The sequence below is a fragment of the Diorhabda sublineata genome, chromosome 4 (genome assembly GCF_026230105.1).
Source record: "Diorhabda sublineata isolate icDioSubl1.1 chromosome 4, icDioSubl1.1, whole genome shotgun sequence".
Classification (NCBI taxonomy): Eukaryota; Metazoa; Arthropoda; class Insecta; order Coleoptera; family Chrysomelidae; genus Diorhabda; species Diorhabda sublineata.
Window position 1 is genome coordinate 3,133,366 of NC_079477.1, and position 25,637 is coordinate 3,159,002.

Below are 25,637 nucleotides of genomic sequence, written 5' to 3' on the forward strand. Positions count from 1 at the left end.
CATCGAATTTGTAAGTATAGAAAAAATTGGTGATCGTTTTGTGATGCAATACTTTTATTTGAAAGGCATTAGTCCAGCCAATATCAAATAGATTCTATTTTGAGGCTGTTCCTAAGTTATGAACAGTGAAATATTGGGAGCTATCATGGCCAGCATCGCAGCGGTCCACCAAATGAGGTGATGGATCTAGAAATCTAGAAATGTTGAAAAAAATCCATAAGCCATAGATGAAAGATAGGTTCGACACTTCACACCCAAAACAAAACCAAAACAATGGACTGAAAGGGGGCGTCAGTTTTTTGGGATAATTTTTATTTACTACCTAAAGTTTGAATTACTACCTCATGCTCCCTATTTGGAAGATTTAGTCCCCTGAGGTTATTTATTATTATTATTTTTATTATTATTATTATTATTATTATTATTTTTGTGTTTTCTTTATTGAGCCAGGTACTTAGTCCACCAGATAATCTTCTGAGACTCGTGGAATCTTCTGGTTTATCTTTAACCGTTGAACGTTTTAAACCAGTAGTTCTATTTACTTCAGAAACTGTTTTTAATTTATATTTTTGTGAGGAATTCCAGCGATAAAGATGACTGTGGATTGTACAATTCAAATCATTGGTAATATTCACAATGTACTTTCTCTATGATTCATACACTGACCATGATCTTACCGTAACGTTATTAAATAATATCAATATGTGAATTGAATAATGTTTAAATGATTAATGCATTAAAGATTTTATAACGCATTAATAATATAGTTCACATGCATTGAGTATGCAAGAAAGACATTCCTTTAATAAATTTGATTTTTGCACTTGCAATCGATCCATTCCAATGACTAAAAATATCAATTTACTTGTCAAAAATTGAAAATCATCTTCATAATTCAAAAATTACATCATTTTCATATACCAATATCAACTTTTTGTAGCTGAAATTAATCTTTAGGATTTAATTTTATTTTGTGCGAAATGTTTTCGATTACAGTGTTTATTTTTCGCCAAAACCGTAGGTCAAATCAAAAATTCTCTCAAATGCGCCATATAAACAGGAATTTTGTACACGAAATACAAACAACATTTTTTGTACAACTGATCATATTGAAATATACCGCAATACAAAAAGTAGATTACAACAAAATATTGGATTATCTAACTTCTTCCAAACAAATTAGATATCTGGTAAAATTTTGGAATCAAATTTTTTGGGAATTCATGTTGGAATTGTTGAGGCTGCACTATCAATTATTATTTTAATAAATTGAATCGTTTTAAGATGATTACTCAATTGATAATAGACTTTATTGAAAATAAATTCTTCAGGAAGTGATATTTCATGTTTATTTTGAGATTTATTTTGAGACAGTGAGAAAAAAATTTTTCTCGCCGGGAAAAAAAACATTTACGCATCAATCAAATGTATTCATTATGTTCTAAGAAGCATAGCATTAAAAAAATTAACGAAAAAACGTGACTACATGAAAATCAACCTTCTAAAGCTAAAAATAATCTGAAGGATTGTAAAAAAAAGCATTTTTTTGTCCTATATTCAGGTAGCAAGAGATTAACGAGACAGATATATGGTTAGTACAAAACCAGATTCCGAAGCATACATTGAAAAAACAATTGTGAAAATATATTCAAAAATCCAGAAGATAAATTGATTTTGAAATTTCACTTTAGCTTTGATGGTGTAAAAAAGATGAAACTGAAAAACTTCGTTGTCAAAAAGGACTAAGTGTATAGACTAAATAATAAATATAGAAAATACTCCAAATAAATGCGACAACGCATTCCATGGAAACAACAAGCAAAAAACGAATTCCAAAGACATTTGGGGCCCATACTAATTATAGTTTGCTACAATTAATATTGAAAGGTAAAATCAAGGTCGAATAAAAGCCGGGACAACTATCATGTGATATACAAGAATTGGTATACGTATTGTTTAGTATGGTGGAAAACCATTTGGTAATCGCCAACATCAGATGAAATAGACAAAGCTCATGAAGATGATGGTAAATCACACTGTATTAAAAACGGGATAGATAAACCAAAAAAAAGGAAAACAAAGATTGTTTAACCTTGTTGATAATGGTTCCTATTCTAAAATGTATTAAATTAGAAAGTGAAAAATTATCAACACGAATTTCGAATTAACGATATTATCAGGCATTTGAAAACGAAGTAAGACACGTATTTCGAAAAAACGCTGTTGTTGAGCAATTAAAAACAATTATTAAAAATACAATTTTACGTTTTTGAACACATAATTGTGAATAAATATATGAAATCAAAGTTGACAGTAGCTCGAAATAGGGTATACCACAATAAAATTTTTATCAAAATATTTTTTCGGTATTCTCTTGATATATTGTAGCAAAAAAATAGTTTGTTATGGTTTGATTGATAATTAAGCAATATAAACAAACAAAATGATATAATTCATTAGAAAAAAACCGGATTTTTGTATTTAATATTCATTTCTTACGCTCGGCGGATTTTCTAAAACTTATGAATCATATTTATATTGCATCTATAAGCCGTATTAATTTAAGATAACGATAACTTAAGCAGACTGAATACAAAGTTACCTATTTGGTTGAAAATATCTACATAACCTAATAGAACAGCAGTCGCAGGTAGTGAATAAGTCGCAGACCTTGAAGGGTAGCTGCAAACAATGAAGAAATAATCCAGTGCAGACTGAAAGTGTATTTGGTATTTGACAATAAATGATAACAGCTTCCTCATCAATGCTGCATCATTATAGCTTTAACTGCACAAAAACCAATGATAGAAAGAATAAAAAAGAACCTGCTATACTAATATTGACTTTGGAAATGATATTGACAGGAAAAAATAGGAGAAAAATTGAGAAGACAAAAATTAATGATGAAAAAATAAAGAAGAAACTTCTGGGATGATATTGACGGCAAGAAAGTAAAAAACGGAAGCATTGAAAAGATAAAAACCAATAATGGAAAAAATGGTGAAAAATTAAGCACAAGAGGAGATGGGGAAGACATTTTATAACAAAAAAAACACAAGAGGTAAAGGGTAATAAGAAGAAAAAGTATTACTTTGTATCAAAAAAAAAGTTGTTGAACAATTTGATGCACTAAATTTTTTATAAGAAACAGATATTGAAAATCTAATATTCAAGTGATTTCTAAAGACTAGTTTTATATAAATTTGGACAAAAAATTTCATTTTTTACTTGTTATTGCATTTTGAATAAAGTACGGTACATTTAAATAAAAATTTTGTTTATTCTGTCCTATTTTTTCTTTCTTTGTACCATATTAACGAACCTTGTGGCAAAAAGTTTATATAAATGGTTTATTATACGAAAAAATGATTATATCAATTGAAAATTCTCTTCGAGAATCATAAAAATGCGTATATACTATTTTGTTTTAAATGAAAGATGAATAAAACAAGCAAAAAACGTTTTTTCCAACATTAAAATATTGTAGTCGATCTTAAGTTTAAAAAACAACAAAAAAGCACGCGTTTCAAATTGAAAAACGAACCGAAATATGAATTAGACATTGAAGAAAAATAAAAATAATTTTTCTGATTACCAAAAATTACAACAATTTTTGTGAAATCAAAAATTGTAATAACAAACAAATAGAAAGTTAATGAAAATATTAAAAAACGGTATTTTCCGATAAAATAAGGAGATAATACATATTTCAAATTGGAAAAATTACCAGATTATGAAACAAACAATGAAGAGGAAAAATTTTTCATAATATTTTCTCTCATCAAATAAAATAATGAAAATTGAATTTTAATCAGATTTAATAAGCGCGAAATGAATTTCCTCCTCATTGCTCACCTCATAAACAATTATCACAAAAATCACAGATAAATAACACTAAAATAAATCACAACAAATCACGTACCTCGATGCTGTAAGATTTTTTGATAGCGAACATTTCACGATTTTTCTGTGCAGCTGCAACGGCGGCCATTGTATTACAATTTTTCAATATTATAGAGATTCAAACGGGCGATGAAGAAAAACTCGCTGTCTCAGCCTGAAATACGATTTTCACTGCTGTAAGACTCTAAACCGACGATGAAAACCACACGACCACGATAGTAATACCGTCTGTCAAAAAGAGGCTATGCAACGTTGGTCAGCGAGTTGATAAGTGAGTGACAAGTGTCCAGCGAGGTGGTATATGTAGTTGCTCCCCATTTTTGGAGGGGGTCCGACCCTTGCGTGCCGGCGACTCCGGGATCCCCGCGAATGCGTAATTTACAAGGTTTTCTGCAATGTGATAGGGGATCTCCGATATAATGGTTCTTTATTTTTGTTCTTCGGATACAGCGAAAGTAATTAATGTTGTTTACGCCATAGTTTTTCGAAAAATATCCAAAATACCCTCGCGTTCAATTAGAAATGAAATAATAATATCAACTACTCAGATATACTTTCTCATGTGTTATTTATGTATTTAATTTATTACAGCGTGCAATATTAACATTTTTACTTGAATTTCGTGTGAATTGGACCATGAATATATTGAAAAATTTATATTTATTGTCAAAAAATGCAGTCGTTAACAAACAATTGTTATTTTAAAGAATCTAGATTTGGTAACAACATAACTGTCTCTCACTTTCCATATTGTTTAGTCGCTATTTTCACTTTTGTATAAATTACTACTCTAGATGTATTTTTTCAATTACTTGAGTAAAAATGTATTTGTTAATTTCTAATTACTAATTCTACATTTATAAATAAAATTAGTAAGAAATTGTAACGTTCAATATTGAATAACCCGCACCATTCATCATTTTAGGTGTTATTAATTTTAAAAAATATGATTTTCAGTTTCTGACATTGCCATCTTAAAGTTTGATGATTAGCGATGAATCCACCGATTCACATCGAAAAAAACTTTGAAAAAAACTCAAAACCTCAATAATAAACTGTAAAAGCAATAACACCATACAAGAAATGCCATTAAATGGTATACGGATGGAGGAAAAACAGTAGATGGAACTGGAATAGGAGTGCACGAGACTGGAGATCATCATTCTGTCTGATAGTCAAGCAGCCATTAGAGCTCTAAGCTCCAATATCATAAATTAGTATAATTTTTTAGTTTGATTCAAAAATTCTATACCAGAGCAATATAAATCGTAAAAATCAAAATATTATTGAAGAAATGAACATATATATGGCGGAATTTCAGTCATAACACTCTTTTGGTCTTCTTTGTTCAATTCAAAGAGCTAGAAATATTCCTCCTTGATTCCTTAATAGCTTTAGTTGCTATATACTAGAGTTATGCCAGATACAACGTACCAGATACAATTCCTCGCTAGTCGATCTGACGTAGCGTCTCAAGAAGGTCTCAGGACAAGTCTTCTTCAAAATACTGCCCTTTGTCTAACAATACAATTTCTCTTATATAAGTTTGACGCACAGCCAAGTTTTTTCATAAGAGAACGAACCAAATTGAAATCATAGAAATAGAACCGAACCTCTTCGGGTAAATGTTCGTTCTTGATTTCGTTACAGGTTTCGCAGCCATATAATAGAAAAAAGGCTTCATTTTGAATTATGCCAGATATGAAGTGAAGCAAAAGCCTTGTATAGCATTTAACAACGTACCAGATACAATTCCTCGCTAGTCCATCTGACGTAGCGTCTCAAGAAGATCTCAGGACAAGTCTTCTTCAAAATACTGCCCTTTGTCTAACAATACAATTTCTCTTATATAAGTTTGATGCACAGCCAAGTTTTTTCATAAGAGAACGAACCAAATTGAAATCATAGAAATAGAACCGAATCTCTTCGGGTAAATGTTCGTTCTTGATTTCGTTATAGGTTTCGCAGCCATATAATAGAAAAAAGGCTTCATTTTGAATTATGCCAGATATGAAGTGAAGCAAAAGCCTTATATAGCATTTAACAACGTACCAGATACAATTCCTCGCTAGTCCATCTGACGTAGCGTCTCAAGAAGGTCTCAGGACAAGTCTTCTTCAAAATACTGTCCTTTGACTAGCAATACAATTTCTCTTATATAAGTTTGATGCACAGCCAAGTTTTTTCATAAGAGAACGAACCAAATTGAAATCATAGAAATAGAACCGAATCTCTTCGGGTAAATGTTCGTTCTTGATTTCGTTACAGGTTTCGCAGCCATATAATAGAAAAAAGGCTTCATTTTGAATTATGCCAGATATGAAGTGAAGCAAAAGCCTTGTATAGCATTTAACAACGTACCAGATGCTATTCCTCGCTAGTCCATCTGAAGTAGCGTCTCAAGAAGAGCTCAGGAGGAGCCTCCTTCAAATACTGCTTGTCTGATAATACAATTTCTTTCATATAAAGTTTGATACACAACAACTTAAAACTTTATTATTTAATTCATATCATACTTTTTGCCTTCTGTGTTTAATTCATAGAGATAGGACAAAATCTCTTCCAGCCAGCGAGAGCCTTTTGTAATATTAAACAACTTTCAGATGCATGCGTTTTCTTGCTTACCTATCTAAAGTCGCCAGTATAGTTGTTATCATGATTACCCATCAACCCAAATCCCAAGAATCATATAAAAAAACTGACTATTAAAACAGTAAATTTTAGCATATAGTTTATTTAAAAAAACCAGTTCGGAATCTGAAGTAGCACGCATACATTAATCCTGAAGATGTGTGGTTTGTATTTGCGTCAGATAATTATTAACTATGGAATTATGTAAAACAAGAGAAACCACTTTATCATTTTTCCCTATTAATCATTGTTGATACTTCACAGAAACAATAATTTCAATAATAATACAGATCTATGATAAATGGGAGGAAGAAATATATAAAAAATTGGATAAAATTAAGAAATAACTACAATAAAATTATCTTCGTGGTTCTTTTTTCGATTGAATCCAGATCTGGTGTTAGTTTTTCTATATTGTTCATATTTTTGAAGCAATTCTTTTATTTACTAGCTCTCTCCAGTTCTGACTACCCATATTCATTCATTTCTATCTCTTTGTTCTTTCCTTAGCCTTCCTCTTCCTCTCGTATCCACTCTAGTAACATTCTTATCCCAGCTTCTGGTCAAGCTCTTCATATATGTCCCAGCAATGTTACTCTTGTTGTTTTAATAATTATCTCTACCTCACTATCCTAGAACTTCTTCTTCCTACTTTCTACTTTTATCGTTCCCAAAATAGAGCGTACTTGTTTTTCTATTCTCAGTATCATTTGGACCCCTTCCATTGTCTCTGCAGCAAAAGTCACTTGAACCAATTGCTCTCTATCTTCTCCCTGTCTCTTCATTCTTTTTAGCATTTATTTTTAGACCTTTTTTGCCTTTATTTCATTAAATATTCCAGCGTTTCCTCCATCACATTTTTATCCCTTTATTCTTGTTCTTAGGTCTCTTTTGAAAGAAAATCAGTCCAGAATAACAAGTCAAAATTCGACGTTTCTATTTCGGTCTTTATCAAATTATTTGGATCAATTTTTTTGAGGCATACATCAATTTTTTGTTGAAAACTGTCACTTGTCACAACTTCCTGATGATCCAAGAAGTAATCAAGCCTCAACCAAAATCTTAAATCAAAACTTTCTAAGCTAAATTCAGTCTTTTTTACTTCTTAAGAACTTCGTCACAACTTCCAAGCCATTATTAGAGGTGATCATTTGTTCCCAAAAGTCCCAAGCCCCTATATTATCCAAAAAAGTGCATTTTCCGCCGAGATAAGGATGTATTGATTGCGGAGCTCAACGTTTATGTACAGAGGACCAAATGGAATCAGTCGCTGACCCATGAATAGGACAACAGTTTCACTCTCTACCATTGAAATATTTCATATTGCCTATCGTATTCTATCAATCATATTATCCATTGACGTGGGTCTATTGGTATGAACTAGATGTTTATTCAGCACCACGAATATAAGTAAGTTAGTTCTGGAGATCTTGGTGGCCAAATAAATAGACTATCAAGTCCTATTCACCTCTTGGAGTACGTTTCGGATCAGTAGTGCATATTATGGCGATTTACTCCATCATTACAATGAAATGCACCCTCATCTGTCCACAAGATTTGTGGTGAAGGATGTTCAATAGCTCATTAGTCATTTTTTAAGATATCTCCGTACAGAAAAAAGATATCGATATGAGGTTTTCGCTATTTCAATGTTAATTCAGTTTTGTATATAAAGTGCCACTTCAAATATTTGTTTTCTGGGGTCACTTTTGTTTCCTTGAAGCTTTAATATCATCTTTTCCTAAGATATGTCCGGCGGCTTTTCTTAATTGCTTTCCCGGTACACACTAGTGATAGATTTGGAAAAGTCTGTTAATTTTCATTAAAAATTTTTTCTATTATAGTTTCAAATGAATTTTTTATCGCTGCAATATATTTTTGCACACTCATTGGTAGTTTTCGAATTCATTTCTGAAGCGGTTAGTTTTTGACTGACACTGATATTCGTAGATCAAATAAAGAGTATTACTCGCTCATTATATGGTTTACTTCATTGTCCTGTGTAGTCGAAAGGTCTTTAGTTCGATGGCGATTGATAATCGATGGAAATATTGAAATATTAATTTACTTTTTTTCGTTGATGGAAATCGATATAAATCATGTCGGAGTATAGAAAAAGTCAACATTCTTTGAAAGTATATTTTTCTATTATAATTGGAATTATAACATTTGTTATATAATTTTTACATACTTTTAATAATTAAAGAAATAAACCTTGGAATATTTGTCATTTATTTCATTTTTCAGAATACTATCATTTTTTATTTTCAACGCATTTCAAAAATTATCCAGTTTTTATATCAAGATGAAATTTTTTTTAAAAAATTTCTACTTCTAATCAACCTTTTGACATAATATTTCGTACCAATTCCCAATGTTGTGAAATATTTGATAATATTATTAATTTTTTTTTAAATCAGAATATACAAACATTTTCTAATCATTATAACTTTATTATATTTTGTTTTCAAATAAAAAGTTTTGAAAAACATTCATTTGAGACGTGCTCTAGTTATGACCGCTACCGCTACCGCCAATGAATTTAAGTAAAGTACAAAACAAATCTTGAAACTTTTTGAAATTCCGTAGACAAAGCCGTAATGATCAATCTACGTTTTTCTTTAACCATTCTGTCAACTCCTTGAACCAGGTCATTTGAAACGACAGATTTGCGCCCTTGGCCCCCTTCATCGTGCACATCATTACGGCCATCTTTAAAATTTCGATACAACCACTCATTAAGTTTTTCCCATACACACGACACATTCTCCGATGGATTTCTGCAGCAATATGGCCTTCAGCCTGTATAAAACGAATCACACTTCCCAATTCACACTTGGCGGATGCACCATAATGTTTACGTAGCTGTAGCACAACGCCGACTGACCCTGAATGTCAATAATGGGGGAGTTTATAGTGTGAGAGCTTCGCACTCGCTGCCTACAGCGCACGCCCGCTTTCTTCTGTCCGCGTAGCGTCTGCACGGAGCGATCGGAGGTTAAGAAAAAAACGGAGCTCGTATAAATTCTAATAGTAAGAATAAGGAGACATTATCGGTCCGAATTTTTTGGATAATCTCAGTTTCTTCAATTGCCCTCACTATTCCCAGTGGAGGCTTTCTAATCTTGGAGATTCGTCCTCGCTGGCCTCAAAACAAGGCTCTTACAATCTACTAGTGGATTTTTTACAAATGACATTGATACTACACGTAAAACGCATGAATAAAGTTTTTTTTATAATTTACAATCAAGTTATATAAGTTTATAATCAAATATTACAAATTTCTTAATTTTAATGTAAGTTTCTACTAATATTTTGGGTTCCTCAAAGAAATCAGCAGTCAAAAACTCAACCGTATCATCATAAATGCTCAGAATCTAGTTATTGCTCAAAATACTATTCATATAAAAGGTAGAGGATGGGGTTCATCTCCATGAGGGTCACCACAAAACATAACCCAATCCCTAACATGAATCATCGGAGCAACGTAGGCGGATCGATAGCTGGCTTCGTGTATAGTTAGAACTAGTTCGCCTTCGAACCTCTAACTTTCGTTCTTGATCAATAAAGGCGTTTGTTTCAACTACTTTCCCTTCTGTCCGTTTTGCGACAATCTAAGAATTTCACCTGTAACTTCGCAATACGGATGCCCCCATCAGTTCCTATCAATCATCACCTCGTGTTTCCGAAAACCAACAAAATAGAAAAAGTCCTATTCCACACAGTATTCAGACAAAATTTTGGCCTGATTTAATCGCTCTAATTTGTTCAAACTAAAAGTGTCGGCCCACTTCTACACTCAGTCGAGAATACCGCGGAGGGATTGAATTGGGGCAACCTTTCGAGCTAAGCCCACCGGCAGGACATCCCACGGCACGACAGTTGACACCACGTACAATGAGCCTACGGCATGGGACACAGATTCGACTACTACCTTTTTAACCACAACAACTTCAATAAAAGCTATTGGAGCCGAAGTTACCATGGCTGCTGGTACTAGTCTTGCCCGACAATTGATCCTCGTTAGATGATGATTACCTCCCCGTGTAGGAGTGGGTTAGTTGCGCGCCTGCTGCCTTCTGATTCTCCGTTACCCGTTATAACCATGGTAGGCGCAGAACTTACCATCGACAGTTGATTTAGAGTCACCAAATTGTACGATGACGAGCAAGCCTACCATCGATTGGTTTTGATCTAATAAAAGCGCTCGTTCCGTCTCCGGTTAGATCTCTGTTTGAATGTATTAGCTCTAGAATGACCACAGTTATCCATGTAATTATGGGTAAGATCTAAAGAAACATAACTGATTTAATGAATCATTCGTGGATCCACCTCAATTTGGCTTGTACTGAGACATGGCTTAAGCATACGACTACTGGCAGAATCAACCACGGAACTGTTTTTTGTATTTAATAAAACTATTTATTTAGAAACAGACATATCTTTTTATAATGATGTCTGTCCATTAAGGAGGAATGAAGGAGTCTCCATGACCACCTCTGGAATCCAAAATACTGACTCTAGCAACTGCGAAAAACACATCGTATTAAATGCCTTCGCGAGATCAAGGAAGACACAAAGTAAAGGTTTACTTTTTTCAAGAATGTTGTTCCGAGACTTATTAAAATAGTGTGTTGTTTAATTTTTTTGCCTAAAGTCTGAAAAATGGTATATCATGGCATCTCCTTGTTGAATTTTATAGAAATCATCTCAATCATATTTGCGGTTTGTCTTGTTTTAATTTCTCCCGTATTATTTCGTAATTTTCCTTTGTTTAGGTATATCACATTCCAGTGGTACTACAATAATTGTTGAGTAATTATCAGTTACAGTACTTTTTATAATTGAGGTAAGTAAATTTTGAGAATTAAATAATTAGAGAGTGATGCTCTAAATTTTGTGTAATCAAATTACTATTATCTATACTATTTGTCTATACATTCTGTTATTGAATTTTTACGATAAAAATCTAAAATTGACATTTGAATGATAGAATTTATGATCTTCATGAAGGTACTTGAAAGTTTGATTGGTATCCAAATCAAGTATAACGCAAATTTCTTGGTGAATTAATGAATTCCGTATTTACTGCAACAATAATAAAAAGTATCCTCGTCATAAACCGAGAATGAATTGTATCAATGCAACTTTTTATTTCACCTTTATCTGTGTAATTATCTTTTGCATTAAATTGCATTAATGCGAAGAAAATCTAAAAAAATTATCTAAAATTTTAATACGAACGAGGTCTTGTTTTTTGTGAACTGAAAATGAATAAATGGATTATTTGAGGACACAAAATAAAAGCTAATGCGAATTTACACAGTTTCTTCTTTATGTCCGTACTTTCAGCAGTGCTTCAGTACTACTTCGCAGTAAAATTAATGACATCAAAAATGAATCATCATCTGGTACTCATGGAATTGAAGTGAAAATGTACACTTTAAATCGCCTTACCACTTTAATAAACATTTCATTCCAAATCGACGACAATAAATATACCTCTGCATAAGACAGCATCAAACTATGGCCCAATTGCATTTCTTCTCAGGTTATCAAGATTAAATATTGGTCAAAAAGAAGCTTTTATCATTTATGTATAACTATAAAAAATTTTACACCCATCGGTTTGGGTTTTTAAGTAACAAATGCCCAAATGATGCTACATTCTCTAACCTAAACCACCATCAAAATTTTGTGATTTTTCTAAAGCTTTCGATTGTGTCATACTTTACCTAAGAAGTAAGGGTTGTAAGGGTTCATACAACGATGTTTTCTTGAGAGCCTATAGAATGTGGAGTGCCCCATGACTCAGTACTAGGCCTTATTTGGTTTCATCTGTTTATCAACGATAATGTCTATCTAAACATTCATCATCATCATCATCATTATTCAGCCTTATCTCGTCCACTGCTGGACATATCCCTCCTCCAAATGCTTCCAGTTTTCTCTGCTCTGAATGGTTGCTACCAAATTTGTCTGTATTCTTTTAATATCGTCAGTCTTCCTGGATTTCGTCTGTCTGTTCTCGGTCTCCAATCTAGAATTCTTTTTGTCCATCGGTTATCTTGTATCCTGGTGAAATCTAGACATTAGTGGTGAATTGCAGACGTTATTAGTTTCTCTTGGAGCAACCCTGATTTCAAGGCACTTCATAGGGCGTATCTAGTGACCTAATTCTTTGAAATGGGGATTACATTTTCTTGTTTTGCGTTAAGATCACTTCCCAAGGAACCCTTATTGAGTCGCATCTCCGATATGCCCTTCCCTTCTGTGGTACGTGTGGTGCGACTCAATTTGAGCGAATCTTCAAACTACAAAAGAGATCTGTTAGATATTTACTCGGACTAAACAGCAGGGCTCACTGCTTTAAAATATTAAAAATGTTGACTCTTCTTTCTTTATTCATCTTAGAATCTCTGTTTGCCTAATTCCTAAGCACGATTCTCCAATTTTAGAGAGATCGTTGCACAGCTACCCACTTAGTAACTCCTCCACGTTCAGAATTAGTTTAGAGCTCAATACTTTACAATGCTAAAAAATGCATAATCATTTGCTGTTTACAAACAAATCTATTACATCTTCTCCCGCATTTCGCAATAATTTGAAGACTGGAAATTTAAATTTTAAAAGGTAATTGTTTCCTTTTGTATAGTTCATATTAAGATTTTATTTTAATTGTGTCTTTATTTAGTTATTTGTGTGTTTGTTTCTTAGTTTTTTACAAGATTTTGTCTACATTGCAAACTATTTTTTGATAATAAAGCATTTCACGCTCTTACTAGAATTTAATATATATTATAAAACTATCATTTAAAAAATAACGTAAAGCTCTGGATATAGAAATTGAGGAGAAAATTTTGTTATCTCAAAATGTTTATAATAAAAGTTATAAATATATTTTTGGCGGTCCTGGCATTAAAAGTGATAATTCTATTGCAAATCGTCTGTAATTATTTTCCAAATATTCTTAAAAATCTATAAATTAATTTGTGTAGCGAATTCACTTAAAGTGCAACCTTAGGTGTATCAAAATTCAGGTAGAACGTAAATTTTGTGTTGTATGCAGTACAAACTTTATAAATTAAATATTTCTTCAATATTTATTTCAAAGCCATTGGATTTTTTTTAAGATTACTACTTGAACTCCAAATTATTTTCGTTTATATGGAAAACTATAACTTTCAAGTTGAATTAAAACGAAAGTTAATAGATGAAATGAGTGGTTTTATCTCTAGATGAAGAAAAAAGAGAATTGGGCACCAGATACGTGAACGGCCGTTGACACGGGGTAAATCCAGATTCGCGTTCTTACGGAAAATCCTCCGCAACAGGTCGAGGACTTCAAAAAGAAGTATGTCTGCATATTATACTTGTATTATAACACGCTTTATTCCTTAAATATAATAATATGTCGTATTTAAATTGTGTTTATTGTGATTTATTTATTTTTTTCGTATTTCCGATGTCAAATTATAAAATTTCAATAAATTTTTAATGACTCTTCTATATGAACGATTGCGAATTTATTACGAATAGTGGTAGATAAAAGGAAGTAGATTAATATTAACCAATAATAAGCAATTAGATAATGACCTTCGGTTGATAGATTGAGGTCAATATCGTTATTGAAAAAAATATGAATAATTTAAACATATATCTTTTCTAATTTTTATTTCTTAAAAAAAATATTGCTAAATATATCTATTTGATATGAATAATTTCGTTATTTATCACATTGATTTCAATTTTGGATATTTAAAAAAGTCCATTAGACATAGAAATCAACGAAAATTAATAGGAAACATTATATATCCGACCCATCACGTTACGAAACTTATCAAGTAAGATTATGACTAGATTTATGGAAAAAATGGAAAACAAAAACTGAGATGATCCCGAAGTGATAATAAATAACTTTTTAATAACAATTGCTCAGTCAGAGTCCAGGAATTGAAGGACAATTATCCCAACAACTCCAAATAGAAAAAGGATTGCGCTATTGCCAACCCTGTTTAACATTGTAATAGATTGGGTATACGGAAAATAGAGGACAAAAGGTCAAGAATCAACTAAAACATATTCGAAATCACAATCAACAGGCTACGTACTGAGTTGCCTAGTGGGAACTATATAACGATGATGATGACTTACGTACTGGAAAGAACACAATAAAATTAAAAAACGATATTAAAATATTGAAACAAAGAGTATTGAGGATATGTCTTAGACTAGACACAGACCAATACAATACAAGAATAGAATAAAAACAGGATCAGGAAAATTACGGTAGATATCGATTTGCTCTAAGTAAAAAGAGAAATTTCAGTATATTTGAATTAGATTGTTTAGGAAGTCCATTTGGATCTCCATCCGCTCTACATCTATACCTTTATGTGCATGATTCTGCATCTCATACCTCTGGCTTTCAAAATATGTAAACTCCTCGCAAAAGGGGCTTTTTGTCTGCGTGTTTGTGTCTCGTTTCTCAAGCCGTTAGCACCACTATATCGAGAAGCCCAAATTCGAAAGGATATGCTTTGATTGTTATTATGTTTTGCTCACAGAATCTTTTTCGGCCGTGCCCATCTTCTTAAGGCGGTATTTGATGAAACAATGACCTGTCAGAAGACTGACCTCCAGTTTAATGTCGTTCCTGGATATCTCGAGAAGTTCCTCAAAATTTTTTGATCCCTTTTGATGTGGTTTAAAATCTTTCGAACCCCAGCTCATCCTTTAACCATCTATTGATACGACATCTCATGGAACTACTGTTAACCGTCTTACATATGTTTATAGGTAGGTAGGAAATATTGTGTGTGATTTTCTTGGCGACATGAATAGCTTGCATTTTGGTGCCAAAAATGCCAAATCCAGCTCTCGCACTAGCTTTGAACCATCTATATATCTAGTAGATGATTTTCAATTGATCATCACTTTGAATGGGATTCTGTATATTTGTCTAACTGTATTCATATGCATCTAGGATTTGAATCATTCTTAACACGTTGAGCCTCGGTGCGGTCCATAGGCCTATAATTGCACTCTCTCCACAGCCCAGATCGTAGTTGAACCGTCCTGGGTCCTTGAAACATCACCTCACACTTATTGATTTGTATTTTTTCATGATTTTTCTACTGCATCCTACAGAATCTCTCACTTTGCGACTTGGACCTTCTTTCTTCGATAAGCAATGGTTTTTCTTTGGTTTTGTCGTTTCTATCGTCAATAACTTCTTTGATACTCAGATTTGAAAATCTAATTGCAATATTTTTTTGTTATACTTTTGTAAAGGATGTAAGCATTCATCATTTCTGTACCAAATAACAGCTCAAAGATGTTTTGTAAATTGCTATTTGCTTTCCAACCATTCCTGATCGTCTGTCAATGCTTACCGCCTCATTTCTACAGCTTTTTTTGTACTATGTCTATGGGTAATCCTTAGTTTTTTGCAATGTCTCCAATAAATGGTTTTGGGTAATTTCAAACTTGTATAATACCCACAAAAAACATCACTTTTCACTTTTTTAGACCTTGGGGAAACTTTATTAATTTTGGTTGGGGCTCGACGTGTTAAATATCAATTCTACTAAGAGTTTGCAAGACATTCTACATTGATAAATGGGTTGAAATGAAAATCATTATCAATTATCAATAATTCGTAAGGCTGAAGAGGTTTATTGATGATGATACTCAAAAATTGAGATAAATATGCTTATCACAAAAACTTTTGACTCAACAAAAATACTAGAGGGCAGTAGATAAAGTTGGAAGATTAACATATAACCTTAAAAAATGTTTAAGATCATATATAGTCCAAAATAATACAGGCCAATTAATACGGTTTGGATATTTGGATCCTATCAATTTTTATTACAATTTTTTGTAGCAAAACTTCGTAATTTCATCAGTACTCTATATTTTCGACAACCTAAATAAATTACAAGAAGTCAAAGAGAAATAATAGAGTTGTTTTTGTCTAAAATATCACCAACAAGTGAATTTATAGTCTGATTTATTACGGTGACGCTAATTCGACGAATTTTCAAAAATATTTACCCTGTGATTATATTTGGAAAAAACAGTATTATAAAAAACTACAATTAGAATATTAAAACAAGTGATACGACGAAAAAACTTCTTTTATATGTTCCTGGTAAAACTCTGAACTTTTAACGAGCATTAATGCAAAAATTGTGGTTTTGTGTTTATTAAAATAGATTAAACCGCATATTTCATTCAAACTGTCGGTAATTGATGATTAATTACTATCATTATTAACACTGAATAAATGGAAATTGATTTGGAAAAAATTATTACACGATTCACAGCATGTTCTGTTCAATACTGAGTTAAGGTCAGTTGTTCGTGAAATTGCTACTGATATACCGGAATAAAAGTAGCACTTTCATCAATTATTTTTTTCAGTAGTACTACCGACATACCGGTTATTAAACTTATTTCAAATTTGATCCGACCAAGGATTTTAATTACGTCAATACTACCTAACCAAAAATAAATTTTTATTCCGTAAATAATTTCATTATATAACATTTTATTTGCAGTTTTTACCGAATGGAAAAACATTATTTACCGAAAATTGTTGATATAACTATCATCATTACTTTGCGAAGTCTAATTTTTTTGGAATTATCAAGATTACTCTTCAAATGAATCGGTTTACTAAACTACAGCTTTGCAACTGACTGCTAACCTTCGAAAGAAAAGTTAGAAACCTTTTTTATATCAAGCATCATAACTTTACGAGAAAAATTCCGGACAAAGTTCAAAGGCTTGCCTGTGTGTCAATCATTGGATCCGTACTACTAAGATCCTTGTGGTTCATCTGATAATAAACAAATCAAGAAGCCTGGTTCTGGTACCATCATCATTACTAGGATCCTGCTAAATCATCTTACAAGTAGAAACACTATCGACAGATACATGGAAATGGATCTATTATCAATTCATGCACGCACGCACTGACGCCATTTTGTTGATAAGCAAACACAGTTATGGAAAAGGAACATTCTGGAGATGGATAACCCCAAAAGTTTGTTACTGCTACTACTAAGATGTATTAGGACTGAAAGGACATTTTCTTTCTGAAGACCACAATCTTTTGTAGGTATCCCAAAAGGATATTAAGTTAGGGAGTTGATTCAGTCTAACTTCATCGTTTAACAAATCGATTCGTCATGCAAATCGCTAACAAGTTGAAGCTTGTTTGAAGCGTGTAAACAATTAGTTCATCATCGGTTGAACATTATAGTTTTCTATTATTTTACTTGCGGGTATTTGATAATATAAAAAAGAGCGTCAATTGGTCTGAAAGTGTGGAAAAGTGTAGCCAAATATCTAAAAGTTATTTACAACTTTAACTTTGTGCTTGACGTATTATTGAACTTTTCCCAGACTTTGCTTTAGACATATTCAATTGGTTTCTATAATCTTCTCTAACCTTGTGATGCTCCCAACTGATTTCTTCCTAAAATCCATTACCTCACCCAATATCGTCGCGTTTCACATTTTTTTCTCGAGTTACATAAAATATTTTTCAGCTCTTATTCACACACTTCACTTCACTATTTACTACAGTCGACGCCATCTCAATACTGAGAGTAGTTGATCAATTTTTAGTAGATGAGTGAACTCAAATTTATGTCGTTGATCAATTTTCTTCGATCAACAAAATTCGCCTCGTGGGAACGCGCATTAAAGTCATAAACAATTGGAAAAACATTAAGGAATCTATCATTAAGCAAAGAGGAACCGAAAAGAGTTACTGGTACTTTCACTGCACACTGTCGAGTGAATTTCAATATAAAAAATATCGAAGAAACCCCGACATGTCTTGCGAAGGCAACAGCTGATCATCTTCACTTTGCGTCTGGCTGGTATCTATTCTAGTAGAACCAAGCTGCTCATTTCCTTAGAGGACAATCCTGTTTCTGCAATAACAACATCTTGAAAAGATAAGACTAACTAACTTTGGATTGCTAGAATCAGAAAAACAAATGGAAGCTCAAAATTTTTGCTAGAGACATTTGACCTCGAGCGTGTGACGATTTGAGATCGGTTTGTGGTTTTATTCTCTAAAATTTAATAGATCTAACCTCCTAAATTCAACATACAGCAATTTTAATAGCGTCAAGTATAAAATGGGATGCCTAATTATGATGATGTTGATGAAGAAACTTTTGATTAACATTCTATATATTTCTGTTTATCTAACGGAAATTAAATGTGGAAAAAATTGAAATCCTATTATTCAGACTAACCATGATGTTGATCAAAGTGTACGTAAATAATTCTGGGAATGGGAAAAACTTTTTAACAAACATAGGAAAGTTTTTGCCCACATGGATTATAAGCAAATCATATTAACCACCTATTTATTATGGTCACAATTATTTTTAATAGCAAATAAGTTTACATGAATAAATCATTTCTTGCAATATTAACTGGAATTATTTACAATTTATTCTCCATATATAACATCACTAAAGTCGTGTGACGAACTAAGAAAAACACATTTTTTGCATAATAATATAATCCATCATCGGTGTTTGTACGTCTACGTTTATATTCAAAAAACCAATATTGCAAATGATTATTTCCGATTAAGCAGAGCCCCGATCGAAGCCAATGCCCAGCTTGTACATACATAAATTAACACACGAAATTATTTTGATTCCATTGTATCGAAAATAACAAAAATAGCTTTACTTAACTAGCTGTCACTTTTTTCTCGCTAATCGAAATGTCATGAAATTCTACACAAAGTCTTTCGAAAGTTGGTACTTCATAAACGTCATATATTTGACAATGGCAACGCCATCTGTGTGTAAGTCACACGACTTATCGAGTTTTGTAATACGTTAGATAACTTTGCTATTAAAATTTTTTAGATTGAATGATAAAAGTTATTTTCAAAATATATCAATCGTCTAAAATAAAAATCCGACTACGATCATACAGAGTTTCTGAGAGGGAAATGAAACTAGAATTTGAACACCTTAGTTCGCACCTTCCCGACACGTGTCTGATCCGAATTGGCAATAATGGCGGGTATAGAAACAAGAGAGATTTTCGAAAAGTGGGAAAGTATCCGGTACTGTAAGATCGGACAAACGAGCAGTACCAAAACGCCGATTACAAAAACATGATCTGGAAAAAAGTTGCGAGGAAATTAAATGTCAAAAGTACACCACAGATCGAAATATCATCCTTACTTATTGCATACAAAGTTAAGGCATAAACACATTAATTCAAAAAGGAGACAAACAATTTGATTGAACAGGAATTATATAGTAAATCTGTAATAAATCAGGACGATACTAAGGATGTATCCAAAAACTGCGTTTTCCTCTGTTCTTTCTTCATTAAATGTCTCTGGTTTTCTTCATCTTGGGCGAGAGTGGCTAGAAGCTTATAGGACATACGTGCTTACTCCTTCCGATCCGTTCTTTGGAGGAAAAACGGACCGGAGTTAGTTCGTAGTGGTGTATCCCGGCCTTAAGACTGTAACTTCGCTTTGCCCTAATCTTCATCCTGGATCCTTCCGATCTTCTTCTGTCTATATGAACTTTCAAGTTTTCATTTATTCCTTCTATTATTCCTATTATTTATCTGGGAATTCCTGATGTAAAATCTAATCCTTCCTCGTTTTTTTCTTTAGTCTATTAAGCAATTTCGTTTACAAGCTTTGTTTTTTATTAATTTCCTCAATTTTTCTCCAAATTTTTTAATTATGAAATTATCACTTTGAAAATGTAGAACTAAACACGGAAATGAATGCAAAATATTTCTTATAAATCAAAATTAGATCCACGACTAAAAATATCGAACATTTTTATTAATGAAACGGTAACTATCATCAATCATCTAATTTTAATTGAGATATAATCAGCTGATTTAATTTTATATCGATTCGAAGAAAATGATTGAATTTCCGATTCACGTCAACAACTATTACAGTATATTTTTTTTGTATATTAAATAATTTTAGTACCAATTTGAAAGCTAGTTAAAAGTTGGGTATTCACAGCAATACAGTCCTTTCAAGACGTCGGGAAATCCTTGAATAATTTATATAATAACTTGATCTTTCTTTCGTATATTTGAATTTGTATAAGTGCTACAACTTTTTATTTACTCACTCCAGTGAAAGCTGTACGGTTAATTTTGTTCAAATAATGATTCACCAAATATAAATAATTTAAGATACACAAAAAAATACGCCAAGTAGTGGTCAAATATACGAGGTACGAAACAAATTCGTTAAACGTTAAAATCAGTCTATTTCGAAAACAGTTACGACATATTTGAACCACAAAGAAATGGAAATGAGAAATTTTGCACCAGATCTAAACGATTAGAAGTGCGGCGACATGAAAAAGGCATTTGACAGCGTCGTAGGACGTTTTGAGCCCGAAGTTGTATATAATGAGTCGATTGAGCAATGTATTGATATAATTTTGATTGATTAATTGGTTCAGTTACTAATTCCAATAATAAGTTATTATAATCAAAAACTACCTACTTTTTAATTCCAATTAATAGATTAAAAGTTAGTATGAATAAATTTCTATTTAAAAGTCGTACTTTGAAATTGGTTAGCGGGAGGTAAATTTGGAAATACACTATTAAGAGTTTTCGCAAGAAGTTCCAAGTCCAACACAGCATCAACTTGAAGCGAGCAGTAAACGTCGATTGGTACATAATGATCCAATATATCAATCATCTGTTGAACCAAAAATAAAATAGGAAGAAAACGGCATATTTCACGACCTGGGGATCCACCTCCACCACTGACGACACCAAATAGCTGGAGCATGACTAACAACAAAAACACAAAGAAGAAAAGACCGCCTTTTGAAGAGAAAATTAGAAGTTTCATGGCATTACCTTACCCTACTTCCACTAAACCCATAGATGAAGCAAACAAGACTGACGATTCCATCGGGAGGAATGAGAAGTAGTAGGAACCTCTTCATTGTTTTAGACATATATTTTGGAACATGTGGGTGCGAGGTAGTTGTTATAACGCCGATTATTTATTCAAGTATCTTATTCGAACTGATTTTGATACGTAAATTTCATTATTGAAGCATAAAATCGTGTTATCGTCCTTCTATAATGCCAGAAGGTACCATTTCAGAGGATAAACTAATAAAAATAAGAATTTCCATCTAACTATTGCACTCAATACTTTCTGCTTTTGATATTAAACAATTGCAATGTTGCTTTTTACTGATTTGAATTGAAATAAAAAAGTTTTGTTTATTTTCTTTTGGTCATGATACAGAAGTTGATATGATGCTTGATTTTCAACAAATCCACATAATTCTGATCCAAAAGGAGCCTTACATTAGCTACACATGAATTTTTCGAATATTGAAGGAAAATTAAATGCATCCCTATGAAACGATACCAACTTAAAACCTCGAGTAACCCAATTAGATGATGTTTTGTTTTCTGATAAAAGCACGTTCATGTTAATCATCAAAATCGCCGCTATAGGTCTAATAAGAATCCTCAATGGATGAGAGAACATCTATCAGAAAACTTTACTACACACCTTCGCTACTAGCTTTTCCCCATAAACTATTCAGTATTAACAGAGCTGATCTTGGCGAATTGTTGTGTATAAACAAAAAAACATTTCCTTGAAACTCTCAATGCAATATCATGGAATAAAGTTTGACAAATATAATCTCATAGTTTAACGTCCTTCGAAAGTTATTAAATAAACAGATTACTCACAAATAAATATAATGTTTTCCCAGGATAAATCTCCATTGTTTGAATCCCTCAAGTTCAGCCTACATTTTTTTAAATGTCTCTAGTTGCTTCACACTAACACTAAAACCAATTCAGTTAATCCACACATACATGTAAAAAATGAAGTGGAAAACGTGCTTAATCACTAAATTAAATTTTACATTCGACTCTCGATAAGTTGGATTATTTTAATTTGAAATTGGAGGAACAGTCTCGACCTTTATCATACAATTATTTGAAATCCGCGTTTGTTATCAGCTCCACGGCGCTCTCGGCTTTCAGGATGTAAAGCGACAATAATCTGTCAATCACATTGTTGCGATTCATCGTAGCGTGTAAAGCCCCCTTTAGTATGTTTCCACGTACTTAAGGACGAATTAAACCGAATAACTCGAGCGAGTAGGACATTAAACTTCCGTCAGGGCTGCTATGAAGGACATCAGTTTTTAGCAAACACGGTACTATGAAGAAAAATGAAGTTACTATCAAAAGAAATTGGAAATAGGTCAAAATGATGAAATTTTGGAAAACAAAAGTCCTTTCTCAATAGGAAATGAAATGACAATTTAGCATAGCCAAGTAATAATAACAAAAATTACGTACAAGCTGTTGGATGTAGTAGAAACTTAACTACTTAACTAGTAGCCTAGTACCATATGGTTAGGTCGTGCTATTTGATTGAATAGAGGCAGATGTTTCTATTAGAATACACCTTCGACTTTACTTTTTTACTTTGAATGTTTTCAACAAACTTTCCCGTCAACAGAACGAAGCGTTTTCAAAATCAGTCGTAGTCGCTGGTCGCAAACATGACCACCTACATAAGGCCTCTTTAATGCACGCGTTTTTTGTCGCTGGTCGCGGGGAAACATGAATTTGGTCCGACAAAACCTATAGGATTGGATTGAGATTCAAAAAATGATGGCAACTTCATTTTTCCTGGGCCATAATTGCCTGCGTGATCCAAGGATGGCTATTGCATGGGAGATTATGATCTTAGCATGTAGATCTTTTAGAATTCCTGGACAAATGTCTTCTGTACAGGAGCTTACAACAGGAAAAAGAACGGAATAGAATGAAATACGGCAAAACTGCTTGAAAGACGAGAATCTATCGTTCAATAAGTAATATCTGGTAACAAGATATAATACCAGAAGCGTGGAAAATGGCAATCGTCGTACCAATACTCAAGAAAGTGATAAAAGATTAATGCGGAAACTACAGAGGTATACAGTCTAGAAAATAATGGCTAAAACCATAGAAAGAAGTCATTGCAGTGAACCTTGCTGTTTAGTCTGAGTGAATAACTAACTGTAGTTCTTATTTAACCAGAAAATTTCCTATTTAGAACATAACAGTTATCACCCTGAATAAGTTTTTTCTTTTATATTTATTTAGATCTATTCGATTCGTAGCTCAAGAGAAGGATCGATGAAATATTCGAGACTTTTTAGAGTCTGAATCATCGTTAGATTTAAGTGAAAAAATTCATCGACAACGCATAAATTTTGTACGTTTATTTTCACATTATTGTTGCCTCTTGAACTTATCCTTTCAGTCACTTATGATAATTATTTATTTAAAAGACAACATAACAATATTTGAAAGGTCAAACTATTTATTTGATATGTGCGTACCAAGAGGAATAATGTGGACCCTTGTAGATGTAACTGTAGCGAATACCGTGATCAAAGTTAGTTAAGTTAAATACAAACTTTCAAGGGTATTTGTCAAACAATATTCTCATATCCATTGTTTATGGTCTGCCTGTAGATTTACTTCAAATAAGGTTATTATTAACCTTGCATTATAGAAATATACTGTTTCACCCAATTACTTATTTCTTTGTTTATGTTTTTACTGTGACTCACACTTAACCAACTGCAACTAATTACTTCGAACCGCATTATTATAATTTGCTTCATAATGAATGATCGATAATTAGAAAAAAAATGATCTTCTTTGATGTTTCTCAATTTTATGCAAACTTGAAATACATTTTTCTTACAAAATATACATAATAAACTGCGAGAATATTTTACAAATATTTTATATATTTATAATTAGACACATTTCAGTTTGAATCGTTAACTTCCTATTTATTAAAAATTATTAATACAAATCTTCATTATCTTCTTCAAAATTGGCTCATTCTGAACCAGCACCTAATCCAATTTACACTACACTTGTTGTAAGCCTCGACTGGGATTGTCTTCGGTATCTTCAGCGAATTACTTCTTAACCTTCAATGAACTCATGGCGCGTTTCTGGAAATGACTTTAATAAACTATAAATATACCCCAAACTGGTTAAGTGGTACTTCTTATTGACAAAAAAAACGAAGAGGAACTCCTTGATTTCCGACAGACGTTGCTTCGGTTTCGAATAAAATTTGGAGCGCCATTCGCTAGAATTTTAGCAGTTTCGACGTCACACGAACAAACTGCTGAATAGTAACAAACATCCATTGACCAAATTAGCAACTGGACTAGTTGAATGAATCTAAATCCATTTACATAAGAATAAAAAAGATAGGTACTCAGATATACATCCAGGAATGCTAATATAACAAAATATCTGAGTATATCTCTAGACATGAGACTTGGCCAAAAGAAACGAAGTTTCAAGTAATCCACGTACAACAAACTGCTTCTATACAAGCAAATATTGAGACCTATTTAAAGTTATGGTTCTACCAGTGAAAGCAGCATCGAAATCATTCAACGAATCTAGAAAAAGATACTAAAGAGCATCATCGACGTACCCTAGTACTGCGGAAACTTTGACATACATCGGGATATCCAGATGAGAAGTGTTAACCAAAACACAACCAAACAACGGCTGCTTCATCGTGTGAACTTCGAGACAATCCAGCTCCTAAACAGCACAAACATGACCACAAAAAGAAATGGAACTTGCTGGTTGTAGTGTTATTAAAACATTAAACTCTAAAATCCACTAGTGAGTAAGATCCTAGTGATCTAATTTTAGTAATTTAGGTTAGAATAATATTGCTCTTTCTTAAGCGATCTCTACTCGATCTCTACTCGACGTGGATGCAGAAAAATGAACGTTGACAAAAAAAAAGTAAGAAGGAGCTGGAAATATGGGAAAGAAGAAGAAAAAATAACGATATAAAAGAAGCCGAAATAATAGAAACAGTTAAAGCGCAAAGAACAAGATCGTTAGGACAAACCGCCAATTTGCCATAGCAGAAAATTATGAGAATGGTGCTGAAGGTTGAAGAATCAGAATAAAAAAAAAAGAAGGCAATAGTAAAGTAGGGATGGTTGGACCAGAAGTTCAAAGATCACCAT

General features: G+C 32.5%; 1 protein-coding gene across 4 annotated transcripts in view; it reads right to left on the reverse strand.

The window, feature by feature from the left end:
- The window catches only part of LOC130442381 (tyrosine 3-monooxygenase), a 46,212-nt gene extending 23,663 nt beyond the window's left edge, over positions 1 to 22,549 (reverse strand). Inside the window, exon 1 of one of the 4 annotated variants that reach the window (XM_056776438.1) lies at positions 22,303 to 22,549. In XM_056776438.1, coding sequence (XP_056632416.1) covers positions 22,303 to 22,338 — 36 coding nt within the window. In that variant the 5' untranslated portion in view covers positions 22,339 to 22,549. Of the gene's footprint in view, positions 1 to 3,922; positions 4,294 to 22,302 lie in introns of those variants that run through there. The other 3 variants (XM_056776440.1, XM_056776439.1, XM_056776437.1) reach the window with 3 other exon arrangements.
- Between the last annotated feature and the right edge of the window lie 3,088 nt (positions 22,550 to 25,637).